At 45.1% G+C, this 13,447-nt stretch overlaps 1 protein-coding gene across 1 annotated transcript in view; it reads right to left on the bottom strand.

Moving 5' to 3' along the window:
- Nucleotides 1–1,165: 1,165 nt before the first annotated feature.
- The window catches only part of NFE2L3 (NFE2 like bZIP transcription factor 3), a 37,462-nt gene continuing 25,180 nt past the window's right edge, over nt 1,166–13,447 (bottom strand). The window contains exons 2-4 of the mRNA XM_056118432.1: nt 8,447–8,611; nt 2,862–2,945; nt 1,166–2,587 (exon numbers count right to left, since the gene is read on the bottom strand). Coding sequence (XP_055974407.1) covers nt 1,343–2,587; nt 2,862–2,945; nt 8,447–8,611 — 1,494 coding nt within the window. The 3' untranslated portion in view covers nt 1,166–1,342. The remainder of the gene's footprint in view (nt 2,588–2,861; nt 2,946–8,446; nt 8,612–13,447) is intronic.

Here is a 13,447-nt window from a genome sequence, read left to right as displayed (position 1 = left end):
AGGTGAACAGCACAATAGTACAGCAGGATAGGGTATCCTCTTTGCAGGAAGCTGACGCGAGCTTGTTCCTGGGCATCCCGCATGGTCTTCCAAACACTATCAGGAACCCTCGAGCATTGTCAGATATAACCCAAAAAAAGCAAAAACCGAGCTAGAGCAATATTCCAGTGGGTAGGAGGCAATTAGCCTTGCGTGCAGCTAATCCAGGATTAGTCCTTGGCACCCCAAATGGTTCCCCAAGCCTGCTAGGTGTGATCTGACCTTACGAGTTAAGTACTCAGACACAGCTAGGTATGGCCCAAAAAGCTGGACAGATCTTCGGGAGGCAAGGACCCATAGTTGTGATCCTTAAATACCTGCAAAGTATGGGCATTTTTTGGGGTAAAATTTTGGGGGGAAATGCCAGCCAAGTTAAGAACATTTATAAAAACCACATTTCTAAACAATATAGTAGTCCTGTTATTTCTGGAATCAGTAATTACCTCTCAAAACAATCACTGGTAGTCCCAGTTACCTTGCTGTAGTTGCGATTATATGAACCTGTTGGTTTGTGAGATTAAATATTTTCAGTACGAGGTCAGTGTTTTGCCTTGTCCACAGGCTGTCCTATTTTGACTATAGTCAAATGGTCCTAAATATTTTAAAGCTCAACTTTTGCTAGGTAGTACTGCAGTACAGCATTTACTTGCCTAACATGTAGGAAGTGCCAGGTTCAGTCACAAGCACCAGGAAACTTTTGGCACACTGCTTTAGGAATTGGCTGTTTCAAATTTCATATAGTATGTAATGATTCCCTATCAGTTAAGCAGTTATTAGCTTCAAGTTTACTGCAAATTTGGAATATTGAATTTGGAAAATAATAGGTAGTTGGGGGGGATCCAAGGTGACTTAAAGTGAGGGAATAAGAGTCCATAAATTCTAAATAAAAACAAGAAAGCTGTGTTAAAAACATGAAAATTTCCACTTTCGAAAAGCTAAGATTTCAGTGCTTAGAAGTTAATCAACCTTTAAAAGTCTACTTTGCATTTCAAGTCAAACATTTCAGAAGACTATTTGCTTTTGAAGTAACCTTGTTCCTAATAACTGGCTACGTGTTTTTGAAACTTGACTGTAAGACATTTATTAGGCTTCATGAAAAGTAGCTTCTATCAAATTTCACCTCTGGTATCAGCTTTCAAACTTGTCCAGATAAGCTTCGAAATGAGCCTTACGGAGCAATTCAAGTACTACTCCTTAATTAGGTAATACTCTGCAAGTTGATTTTGAAACCCAGTGGTTTCTAATCAGTTTCTGAAAGTCACAATATTATGTATTTTAGTGGGATCCAACTTTAAATTTCTTGTCATTTTTTTCTCTTTCCCTTTTGGTTCTCCTTTTTGTGGCCTGAGGTCATCAGTTCCTTGGGTACAATCAAAACACTTCCATCATGGCTACACTGAAGAGCATACTGGTTTGGATTGACTGGCCGGCCTTCTTCATCTCTTAGCCTACTAAAAACATCGTGATAAAGGTCATGCAGTTTCTGTTTCATTACGTTAATCGCTTTGTTATACTGGGCTCGCTCTCTTTTAAGGGTTTCCTTCTTTGCTTCTAAGCTACATACATCATCTTCTAGATTCAAAATTATGTCCAATTTGCGCTTACGACAGTTCTGAGCAGCAACTTTGTTTTTCCCCCTCCTCCTTATGTCGCGGATGAGTGACACCTGCAAATCTGTCAGATAGTACCTGCTCAGCATGCTGTTGAAAGAATCAACAGGCATACGGACAATTTCCTCCACAGAGAAGGGGATATGCAGAGCTTTAGCACGCCGTTCGTCACGGCTTAAGTTTCTATCTGTGTCATTGAGGTATTTACTCCTTATTCTCTGTGTCTTGCCAGGCCATGAAAAGGATTCAGAAGTGGATTCTAATGCATTTGACTCTAAGTGATAGGTGTGGTTGTGAAATACATGTTGAAATGCAAGGTCCCCATTAGGACAAGAGTTACTCTGGAGCTTACTTGGCTCTGGGTAGTAACCTCCCACAGCCCCTTCTACTTCTAAGTCATGATGATAAACAGATTCAAAGTCACTGCTATAGCCTATAGCTCCTTCATAGGTAGAGTGTGAGGAATTAGATTTGATGACAGAGGTGCTGTTGTGACTTGAATTTAAGGAAAGTCCAGAATCAGAATCTGGTTCTTCAAAAAGCTTAGAAGCTTCCATTAGATCAAAACCTTCTTCTGTAGCCAAGGACATTAAATTTATCTCATCAAATATGTTTGTATCCAGGTCACAATGAAGGTCTTGACTCGGTAGGTTCCGCATTTGATTTTCATCATAGGGAAAAAGCCCTGTCCAGTTAGTTGCAGGAAAAGCCTGTTCAGGATTGGTAGTTTGACAATTTAACTGTAGAAATGGTTCTTGCGGCTGTGAAATTCTTGCTGCCGCGTCACTTCTAAATGTACCGTCTGTTGGACAGCGCAGCATAGCTTCATGGAGACTCACGTCTTGACTTAGAGCCTGGCTAAAATTGATATTATGTGCTGAAAAATTCATGCCATCATTCATACTTCCAAGAGGAGGAATATCTCCTGGTGAGATGCCCTGAAAAGGGAAGGGAGGGAAAAGCACTTGAGATACATTTAACCCTGCTTGAGCAGCAGTCATAGTACCTAATGCGATGCTTAATCTTTCCTAACGTCAGTTATCCCCGAATACTGAGGAATATGTTGTTACGAACTTTTATAACAATGCATCTATTAAGACACATACTAATAGAAGAAAAAAAAGCTATGCCCAAGTGAAAGGGTTTCATATTGAGAAAGATATCAGGGGAGTCATTTTTCCTACAAGAATAAGAATAGAGGTCCCCAATTACCTCCAGTGAATTTTCAGACTGTGATGGAAACAACTGGAAAAAGTCTTCCAGAGAGAGAGGGGTTTCTGTTCCATTTGGATATCTCTGTAGAAAAACCAAAGGTGGCATTCACTTTAAAATTAGTGGTTATGTAAGGGTTTAAGCTTAATCACGATAGGATAACCTGCCAGCTCTGATCTCCATGCTCAAGTTTTATCCCCACTTTGAAATTTCACTTTTTTGTTTCCAATGTTTCTCTATCCTTAAACAAGAACCTTCAGCTCCAAGCTCCTCCCCATTCCTGCCCCAGCCATCTTCCATATAGTATGGGGCTGGTATTTAGTTAGACCTTATGCTGACACCCCAAGTTTATGTGAAATTGTGATAGACTTTTTTTGGATTTTTAGTTAATACTGTTGCTGTGCTGGAGATCAAACCTAGATCTCATGCATGCAAGGAATCCACTTTACTGGTGAGCCACACCCTGGCCCAATATGCATTTAGATTACCAATTTCTTAACCCATTATTTCCTGCCTTCTGGGTTTAGTTTTTCTTGTTGAAATAATTCCTTTGACAATTCTTTTTACAGAGGCTCTACTAGCTCTTAGTTTTGCCTCCTTGCATAAGTGATACCTAGGTAAGTATATCATTTTTAATGTTTTCTCTGGGTACACTGTCTTGACATGTTGGTATGTTTGCTCTCGGTTACATAACTGATATTTTTATTCCCCCAGCGCATACATGCAGCACAGTGTGGTTTTCTCTGTAGGGTGTGTGTATCAGTGAACTATGGTGCAGAGATTGTGCATTCATTCACAGGGCATGCATTTTACAACTTTTTGGCTCCATCAGTAGTAGTAAGAATTCCCCACTTAAAGATTGTGGTTTTTAAAAGGAGGGGTGGAATTTCCTGAACAGAAGAGCAGTGAGCACCTTAGCATGGGCTTAAGAGCTTATTTCCCATCTTCAACCCATTTCTCTTTTTGTCTTTTAACCCCAACACCACACAAAGTGTGTGCCCCGCCCACTTTGAGCCATCTCTCTTGCCTCTGGTTTCTTTTGTAGTATCGGAATCCAGTAGTACCTCTTTGGAGCATTCCAAGTTCTCATTTGAGTTTTCTCTCTATTCATTGAGTTTCTTTTGAGTTCACCATACGCAGAAATGTACCCATTATGTATTACCTGGATTTCTGGTATTTGTATATTATGGGGATTGTACATGTAGCATCACTCCCACCTCTCCTTTTCTACTTCAGGGCTTCCTGGGGTGTTGAACGTGATGTCAGGAATCAACATCAGGGTCTCAAACATGTGAAGCCCGTTACACCCTCAGGTCCCTGGCATTGTTTTGAAGCCTCACACCAGTTGGACTGTATTTGTATTCGTGTGTATGGAAGTACTTGGTTTCCTTTTTGCATGCTTCCAGGCTCATGCTGTATAAGGGCTTTCTGTGTCTATTTTGGCAGGGTTTATTAAATCGGATAACATTTCTTTCACTTCTACTGAAAAAATGTCTTTTGTTGTCTAATGCTGGATGTTTTTACCAGTTGGACTGCTATTTAAAATAGGGCTGGCACGGCATTTGCTTTGATCTCAGGCACCGTATAGAGCACAAACCAAATACATGACTTCGAATTTGGGGGTTTGGGGGGGGTGACACACCCAGCTGCTCAGGGTTACTCCTCGCCGTGCTTGGGGCACCCTATGGGATGACCAGGATCAAACCTGGGTCGCTGCTTGCAGGGCAAGCGCCATACTTGGCTGTACTATCACTGTGTCCCCAGAATGATTTCTACTTTTTAAATAAATGTTGCTAATCAAGATGTATTTCATTCAATTTTTTTTTTGCCTGTTTTCCTTTCTTTAGTACCCCTGGACACACCTGGGTACATAGGAGATAAAAGAGATGGGAAGGTGGTCACTGAGTCTCATCAGTTCTAGATTTCACTGAGCTCCATTTTCCTCCAGAGTGTGGCCCCTACTGAAAGTGAGAACAATTTTACGCTTGATTTCCTACACCTTGACTAATCCATTTCTAAGGTAATTTTTTTCAGCTTGGGTACACAGATCTTGCATATAAAGAGCCGTTCTTTAAGGCATATTCCAGGAGCTGCACATGCTTTCCTGGGGCTAACATGGGAGTTACCCACTGTGAATACTGAGCTAAAACATTTCATATAAAAATCAAGTTCAGTTAGGGGCTGGAGCGATAGCACAGCGGGTAGGGCGTTTGCCTTGCACGCAGCTGACCTGGGTTCAATTCCCAGCATTCCATATGGTCCCCTGAGCACCGCCCGGAATAACTCCTGAGTGCAGAGGCAGGAGTAACCCCTGTGCATCACCTGGTATGACCCAAAAAGCAAAAAATCAAGCTCAATTAAATTTTCCAGGAAGTGGTATCTCGGTGTCTCCTCCTTCCCTCCCCATCTCCCTGTCTCCCTCCCTCTTCACCCCACCCCCACCCCCTCTGTGTCTCTCTCCTGGGGGGCTTCTTTTTGTGTTACTCTTGGTTCTGTGCTTGGGGATTGATCCTGGCGGTGCTCAAGGGCTGGGGATTGAACATGGGGCAGTGGTGTATAAAGCATCCAAAGTAACACTTCGGGCTGTCTTTCTGGCTGGAAAATTATGTCTGTTTCCTTTCTTTTCAAGTCAGACTTTCATATTTCTTCCTAAATTTTCATATAAAAGATGATCATACTTGAGGCTGGAGAGATGTACAAGTGGGTAGGGTACTTGCTTTGCATGGGGCTGACCCGGCTTTAATTGCTAGAACCCCTGAGCCCCACCAAGAGTGATCCCTAACCACAGAGCCCTGAATATTGCTGGGTATGACCCCAAAACAAAATAATCATACTTGGGGCTGAAGTGTTAGTACAGTGGGTAGAGTGTTTGCCTTGCATGCAGCTCACCTGGGGTCAATCCAAAAAACAGTATTAATAATCATACTTGATCCTTTTTCAGCCAAGACTTCTTTGTGGTTTTAACAGTTCAGAGTATTTAAAGTATACTTCAGACACAATGATCCCTGAGACACTTTTTTTAAAAAGATGAAACAGTAATATAAGTTTGTCCACAGTGAGAAAGTATTTTCAGATCAGCTATTCTACATACATTGTATATTATTAACTCATCTAGGCCTGCAGTAACAAAGAAGTGACTGTTACTGAGCAAATGATGTCACCTGTCTCAGGTATCCTTGCATGTTTGTCACTGAAAGACTTTGAAAGAACGCAAATAAACACCAGCGATTTATGATCATGGACAACTCACTTCTTTTTTATTTCAACACAAATGGTAAAAGTAAAATCCCAGAAATTAGTAGAAGGGTATCTTCTCAGAAGCTCCTGTATGAAGTGAGTAGTTTGCAAGTCACAGAGATGTGTCGAGCTGAACTGGCTGTGATTTTTTTGTATCAGGGATGTTTTGTCTAATGTTTGATCTAATGTTTCATTACTATTAAATGAGTGCCTGTTGCAGCAGTCGGTTACTAAAGGTGAGTCAAACTTAAGTGAAAACAGTTCCTGGCTGGGGAAGGTAACTCGGTGGTAAAGTGCTTGCATTGCATGTGTGAAGCTCTGGGTTCCATTCCCAGCAATGGCGCAAACAAAACAGTGTTTCACTGAGAAGCCTAATGAGGAAGGCCAAAGACAAACCCAAAAGAAAAGTGAACTAATAGCATAAGTTTTATACAATAAAGTGGTAGACTGGGGCACTCAGCTCAGTTAGAATGTTTTCTTCAAAATAAATACAGGGTATGGCCAGGTAAAGGGGATGCTGGGCAGTTCCTGGCACTACATTTAAAAGGTTTCTTCAGGGTACTGGAGAGAATACAACAGTTGCATACGGCCAACCCTGTTTCAATCCCCATCATCCCATATTGATCTCTTGAGACTTGAGAGGAATAAGCCTTGAGCACTTACCCAGCTCCAAATAAAGCACTCAATCCCCTCTGTCCCCCTACCCCCCCAAACTGCCTGAGTATAACTGCCTGAGTTTCGAGGAGCTTATCTTTGGGGGAGAATGCCAAGGAGCTCACGGTAAAGCACTGCAGTGGGAACTACTCACCCACACACTAGGAGCAGTCAGGAAGGGAAATGGGGGTGCTCTCAGGACAGCCAGCGCCTTTCAGGGTAGGATGCCCCAAGAAAGCGGAGATGGAAGTGCCAGTCAGATGGGAACCAGTCTGGCAGCTCATTGCCTTCCGTGACCCTCCCCAGCATGCCCCAAAGGACACTCATGTACAGGGAAAAGGGAGAAATTGGGCACACACTTCTAATTCCAGCAAGCTTGGGAGTGGCAGCAAATGGCTGGAGAAAGGGAGAAGTTGCACTTAAGAATTTGGAGAATTGTGCAATATTACCTTTGCTGCTCTGAGAGCAGATCCTTCCTATCTGGAAGTCATGGCTCCTGCTTCACCTAAGACTTCACCTAAGGTGTGCAGGGAAAAACTCGTTTGCCCAGAACAGGTCAGAACAGGCTGGGCGGGGGGGGGGGGGGGGGGGGGGGGGGGAGGGGGGGGGAGGGGTGGGCACAGAGAACAAAGCAGTACTCTGGTTCACCCATCAGTCTTGATGGCCCAGACGGTGCTCTCCCTCCTCAGAGGACAAGCAAGGATCTCCCCAAACACTCCAGGCTGAAGCAGCAAGTCTCACAAACTACCTGGGCAAGACCTGTCAGGAGGATACACCTTTCAAAATGATTAGATTTGTGGAATCTCCAGGCTGATCATGACTGTTTGTGCCAGGCTTGTCAGCAAGGATTGCAACAAGACTGAGCAGAAACTGAGGTATGGGGGAGGTGAGACACTAGCTCAAGTAGCACAGGCCTAATGTGTAGAAGCCTCAGGGTCCAGCGCCATTCTCCACATAGCTACTCGGCACCAGCACCCAAGCACTTCTGGCCTAAAGCACCTCTGCCAGCCTCCCCCCCAACCCCCACTTTGGGGTGCAGTGCCTATAAACTGGCAAATGACTACTATGGCCCAGTGAGAGGGGGCAGGGGAGCGTAGGCTGCAGAGAGATTTCCACCCCCACAGCTTGGCTCCTGGGCTTCATTTCCTGCATCTCCTCTAATCACCAAAGAGATGTGGTCAGACACCAAGGAGCCAAGGAGGCCCCCTGGGGCGGCCTTAGTCTAGGGCTCCTGGAGTCTGTCCCATAAGGGAATGAAGAGTGGGGGGGAGGGCAACCTGCCTGCAGGCTCCCCTGGCTCACTTTCAACCTGGCCACCTGGCTTGCCTCGGGTGGCTGTGAAGATTCCTGGGGTGGGTGTCTCGTTTTCCCCTACCACTATGGCACATGCAACTCCTCAAACTGAGTCTGGGGGCCACACGTGGCAGTGCTCAGACTTAGTCCTGACAGGCCGAGGGGACCATATGGGATGCTGAGGATCAAGCGCAGATCAGCTACATGCAAGGCATGCACCCTACCCACTGTACTACCACTTGAGCCCTAGTGTGTAATATATGTTCATTGTATGGGCTTCTTCACAAAACATTTTCATAGGTGAGATCTGCTTACTGCAGAGCACACATATGCAAAACTTGTCAAAACCCTGAAATCTGCAATAAAGTCAAACTGTATGGCTGAAAAGCTGACCTGCTTACCTCACTTCGAGATTCAGCAGGTTTTTCTGTGTCCCGGTCAGGTTTATCTGTTGTTTTATTTTCACCTTCATTCTTCTGTAATAGTGGTTTCTCCTGGGCTAAGGTCATTTGCTCATCTTCCTCCTGCTGGGAATTGTGATCCACTGTTTCTTGCACCCCATTCTCCTATAAAATAAAGCCAATAGATACTGAACAATCCATATTTTATCCATATTTTAAAAATCCATATTTTATCAAGTAACTCAGACCTTTTAGAACTTGTTTTGTTTTTTGATTACACAGCATTCAAGGAATCAGACAGTGCTGGGAATCGCACCCAGGCTCCAGCTCTGGCATCCTGCAAGCAGTGCATGCTCTGAGCATGTGAGCTGTCTCTCAGGCCTCACAAATTCTTTTTTTTTTCTTTTGGATTTTGGGCTACACCCATTGGTGTTCTGCTCAGAGATCACTCCAAGGTGTGCCTTGGACCAAGCCTAGGTCTGTGCGTAGAAGGCAAACCTCTTGCCCACTGTACAGTCTCTCTAGCCCCAATAATTATTTTAACTTTTTTGCACATAGAAGGTCCTGAGTTCAATCCCCAGCACCATAGAGGGTGGGAAGAACGGAGAAAGAAAAAGGAAAAGAACGGAAAGGGATGCGCTCCAATTTTATATCTGTTTTGTGGCTATGCCTCAGTCTTTAAAGCTCCATGTGTTTTTCAATATCAACCAATCATGAGGGCTGGAGCGACAGTACATCTTGCACATGGCTCAGTCGCTGGCACCACATGTGATTTCCCTGAACACCATCAGGTATGTCCCCCACCCCCGCAAAAAAAAAAAAAAAGAATTATGAAATAAGGGTGAGTTTTCTGTCCCATTTTTCTTAACTCACTATTTTCAGGCTGTTCTAATGTGCATGATTTAAATAATGTGCATGTAGAAAGCCCGAGTTGCAAAATTGATTCAATTTAGAAATCAGTGTTACCAGCAGGCTGTTTTAATTTACTTTTCGGTTGAAAACTGTTAAGTACCTAAGCTGGGAGAAAACACTGATTCAACAGGCATGAGGCTGGAGCACATGGAAAGATGCAGGAAGCCTGGGGCTGATTCCCAGCTCCGCCTGAGTTCCCAGCAGCATAGCCATGAGTAACTTCCCCAAGCACCACCCTGGGGGGTGGGTGGGTAGATGTAGAACACAGCTGGGTATGGTCCCCTCCCACCTGCCTGCCAAAGACACAGTAATCTGGAAAGTTGTATTACATGGTATTAACGGATTCTTTTTGAAAGGAGTGATAGTAGGGACGAGATAGGTATAAAGAGATGATCTCACTTTATACTTCCTCTTTTGTCTGTTGTACAACAGTTACTCTCTGAGGTGCTAGGAATTGAACCTAGGCAAGGCAGATGCTGTGAGCGACATCTTAAGCATAAATACACAAATGTATTCTTAAAAAATTAATGTTACCCCATCTTCATAGATATTCTCCATAGTTTCAATTCTGCTTACCCAGATGTTTTTCTACCATTTAATTTACTATTAACTGAGTGGACTGAAACAGCAAAATGTCTAGAAGTCTTCTGAACACTGAATTCATTAGCATTACTATATACTGTACACGGTGATATTCCAGCTGTGCTAGTAAAAGCTCTAATTTCCCGTCCTCTAAACACCAGGCCTTCTCAAATTCTTTCAGTCTCTTTTTGTTGATGTTTTGGTTTTTTTTTTTAGCACCATCCAGCAGTGCTCCTAGCTCTGTGCTCAGGAATCACTGCTGGAAGGCTTGGGGGATCATATGGGGTGCCAGCGTATTGAACTCAGGTCGGCTGCCAGCAAGGCAAGTGCCTTACCTGCTGTACTGTCTATTTTTTTAATTTTTTTTTAATTTCTATTTTCTTTAACTATGGGGCAAGGCCCACTAGTGCGCAAGGGCTACTCCCTGCCCTGTGCTTGAGGGCTGGGGGACGATGCAGTTCCAGGAACCAAACTTGGGGTGCCTGCACACAAAGCATATACTCAGCCTGTTGTGTTCTCTCTCCAGCCTACAAAGAATCAGTCGTTAAGTTTTCTTTTCCAGCAATATAGCACAGTGGACTAAAACTCAAGGACAGCCCCACCACTTCCTTCCCATCCCCATCACTGACAGGTTGCAAAGACACACATGGGCTGGAGCAATAGTACAGCGGAGAGCTGGGTTTAATCCCCAGCACCACACACCTGTTAGCTGCCAGGAGTGATCCCGGAGCACAGAGCCAAGTGTCAGCCCAAGCACTGCCAGGTGTGGCCCCCAAAGGAGAGCACAAAAAGACAAAAGAAGCTGTGCTTAAGGAAATGAAAATCCACAGATCACAGTAAAAGGAGAGAAGCAGCAAGAGCAGAGAAAGGACAGTGATGGGCTGGTGACCGGCTGGCTTGGCCTACTTGCCTCTGTCCACTGTACTTGACTCAGTCTTGACTCTGCACATTGCTCTCACCCTGCCTCAGTCTCTCCATCTGTGCACTTCACCCCAACAATCCATCTCCTACTTGCCTACCCTCTCATCTCTGGCTACCTACTGGGAAAGTTTCTTTCATAAAAAAAAGGGGGGGGGGGGGCTAGAGTGATAGCACAGCGGGTAGGGCGTTTGCCTTGCACTCAGCCATCCCAGGTTCGATTTCCAGCATCCTGTATCGATCCCCGAGAAACACCAGGAGTAATTCCTGAGTGCATGAGCCAGGAGTAGTCCCTGTGCATCGCTGGGTGTAACCCAAAAAGAAGAAAAAGGGGGGGAAGGGGGGGCCACAGGTAATTTGGGCCACACCTGGCAGTGCTCAGAGGCTACTCCTGGTTCTGTATTCCAGGTTTCTCCCAGTGAGCTTGGGGGACCATATGGTACCTGGGACTGAACCCCCAATAGGCGTGTGCAAGGCAAGCTCCTCCTCCAATTGGGTCATTTTCATCTTCGCATTATGACACTAACACCTCCCATCTTGAAAGCCCTGTCCCTTGGTCCCACATAACTCTTCAGCTCTCAGCCTATATTTCTGCTACCCTTTGGCACAAAACCCTGCAGAATGGGCTGGAGAGAGAATCCAGAGTTGGGGCGGTCGCTGTGCAATTTGATGTGATCCCCAACATGACCAGGTATCCTGAGCAGAGCTGGGAGTGTGACCATCACTGCTTGGTGTGGTCCAAAACTTGTCCCTCTCCCTAAACACAGTCTCCAAAGAGACCTCTGGGCTGTCCCACCAACCAATGACAGGGCTCGCCAGGATTTCCCATGTAAGTGCTCTGCAGTCAGCATTTCCCTTGGCTGGGTTCTTTGGCAGCGGTCTGGCTCTCCCTGTTCTCCCACTTCCTGTTTCTTTGGCTGTTTTCTCGCTTCTACACATAGCAGGGCCCCCAGGCGGCAGCCCCAGGGCCCCTTGGTTCTCCCTTGGTTCATTGGCTGATTCCCACCATAGAACTGAGCACCGGCTGATGGCCCAGCAAGTGAGTTCCTGCACTATCTCCCGCTGCCGCCTCCAGGGCCTGGCACTGGGGAAACTCTCTACACTCCTGAATATGCTGGCCTGAGATGGGAGAGATTCAGCCTCCTGTGGGAGAGACTGCCTCACTCCCGCACACGCACACAGGGACGCCTGCCTGAATGTGGAAAGAGGGAGAGATGACTGGTCATAGTGCAGTTTCATCTGTTAAACCTATTAACAGATGGGTGGAGCGATAGCACAGCGGTAGGGCGTTCGCCTTACAAGCGGCCAACATGGTTGACCTGAGTTCGATTCCTCCGCCCCTCTCGGAGAGCCTGGCAAGCTACCGAGAGTATTCGATATGCCAGACACAGTAACAACAAAGTCTCCAATGGAGACGTTACTGGGCCCGCTCGAGCAAATCGACGATCAACGGGAGGGCCTCGAGCAAACCTATTAAATCTGGGTCCAGAGAATAGTACAGCAGCCAGGGCATTTGCCTTGCATGCAGCCGACCGCCTGATCACCGCCATGAGTGATTTCTGAGTGCAGAGCCAGGAGTAACCTCTGAGTATCACCCCAGGAGTGACCAAAAAAGCCACAAACAAAAGCCTGTTAAATCCAAATTCTGGATGGATTCATGATCTCTTATTTTTTTATTCCTCTGGTTTTGGGGGCACACCTGGTGATACTCAGGGCTTACTCCAGGTTCTGAACTCGGAAATTACTCCTGGCGATGCTCAAGGGACCATATGAGATGCTGGAGATCATACCCAGGTTGGCTGTGTGCAAGGCGAGTGCCCTACCTGATGTACTATGGCTCTAGCCCCTGGATTCATGATGTCTTATGAGTTGCATCAGTAACAATCCCCACACACTGAGCCAGGATGAGCACTGAAGCCCCATGGAGCTGTGATCCCAAAACAAAAAGTAAAGACAAGAACTAAAGACAGATACATTTTCTATGGCCCAGAATTTATGAGATGAGAAGCAGAAACCTAAAGGTTAAAAATTCTATAATAATGGATCCTATCTTATTATAAAAGAATCAAGTCTGTTAAATATATAAATAGTAAAGGAGGGGAAAAGAAATTTCTCCATAACAGGGGAAGTTAATTATAAATACAGAAACAGAATGATGAAGTTAGAAAATCATTCATGAAGTGCAAACTAAGGAGAGTGAGCATTTGATATTTAGAGCCCTAATTCTAACCTGGTCAAGTCAAGACATTCTGAACCTAACAAACACAATTTCATCACTGAACCCTGACCCTCTCCCTAACAATGAGCTAACAATCACTGGATACCAATTCTGACGTTATTCCTAACAACAGTCCTGTTACTGTCACTGTCCTCCCATTGTTCATTGATTTGCTCGAGCGGGCCAAATAACGTCTCCATTTTGAGACTTGTTACTGTGTTTTGGCATATTGAATACGTCACGGATAGCTTGCCAGGCTTTGCCATACGGGCAAGATACTCTCGGTAACTTGCCAGGCTCTCCTAGAGGGGCAGAGGAATCAAACTTGGGTTGGCCATGTTGGCCGCTTGCAACGCAAACGCCCTACCCAC

This window comes from Sorex fumeus, unplaced genomic scaffold (genome assembly GCF_029834395.1).
Source record: "Sorex fumeus unplaced genomic scaffold, SorFum_2.1 ptg000037l, whole genome shotgun sequence".
Classification (NCBI taxonomy): domain Eukaryota; kingdom Metazoa; phylum Chordata; class Mammalia; order Eulipotyphla; family Soricidae; genus Sorex; species Sorex fumeus.
This window is presented reverse-complemented; position numbering and strand designations above follow the sequence as displayed.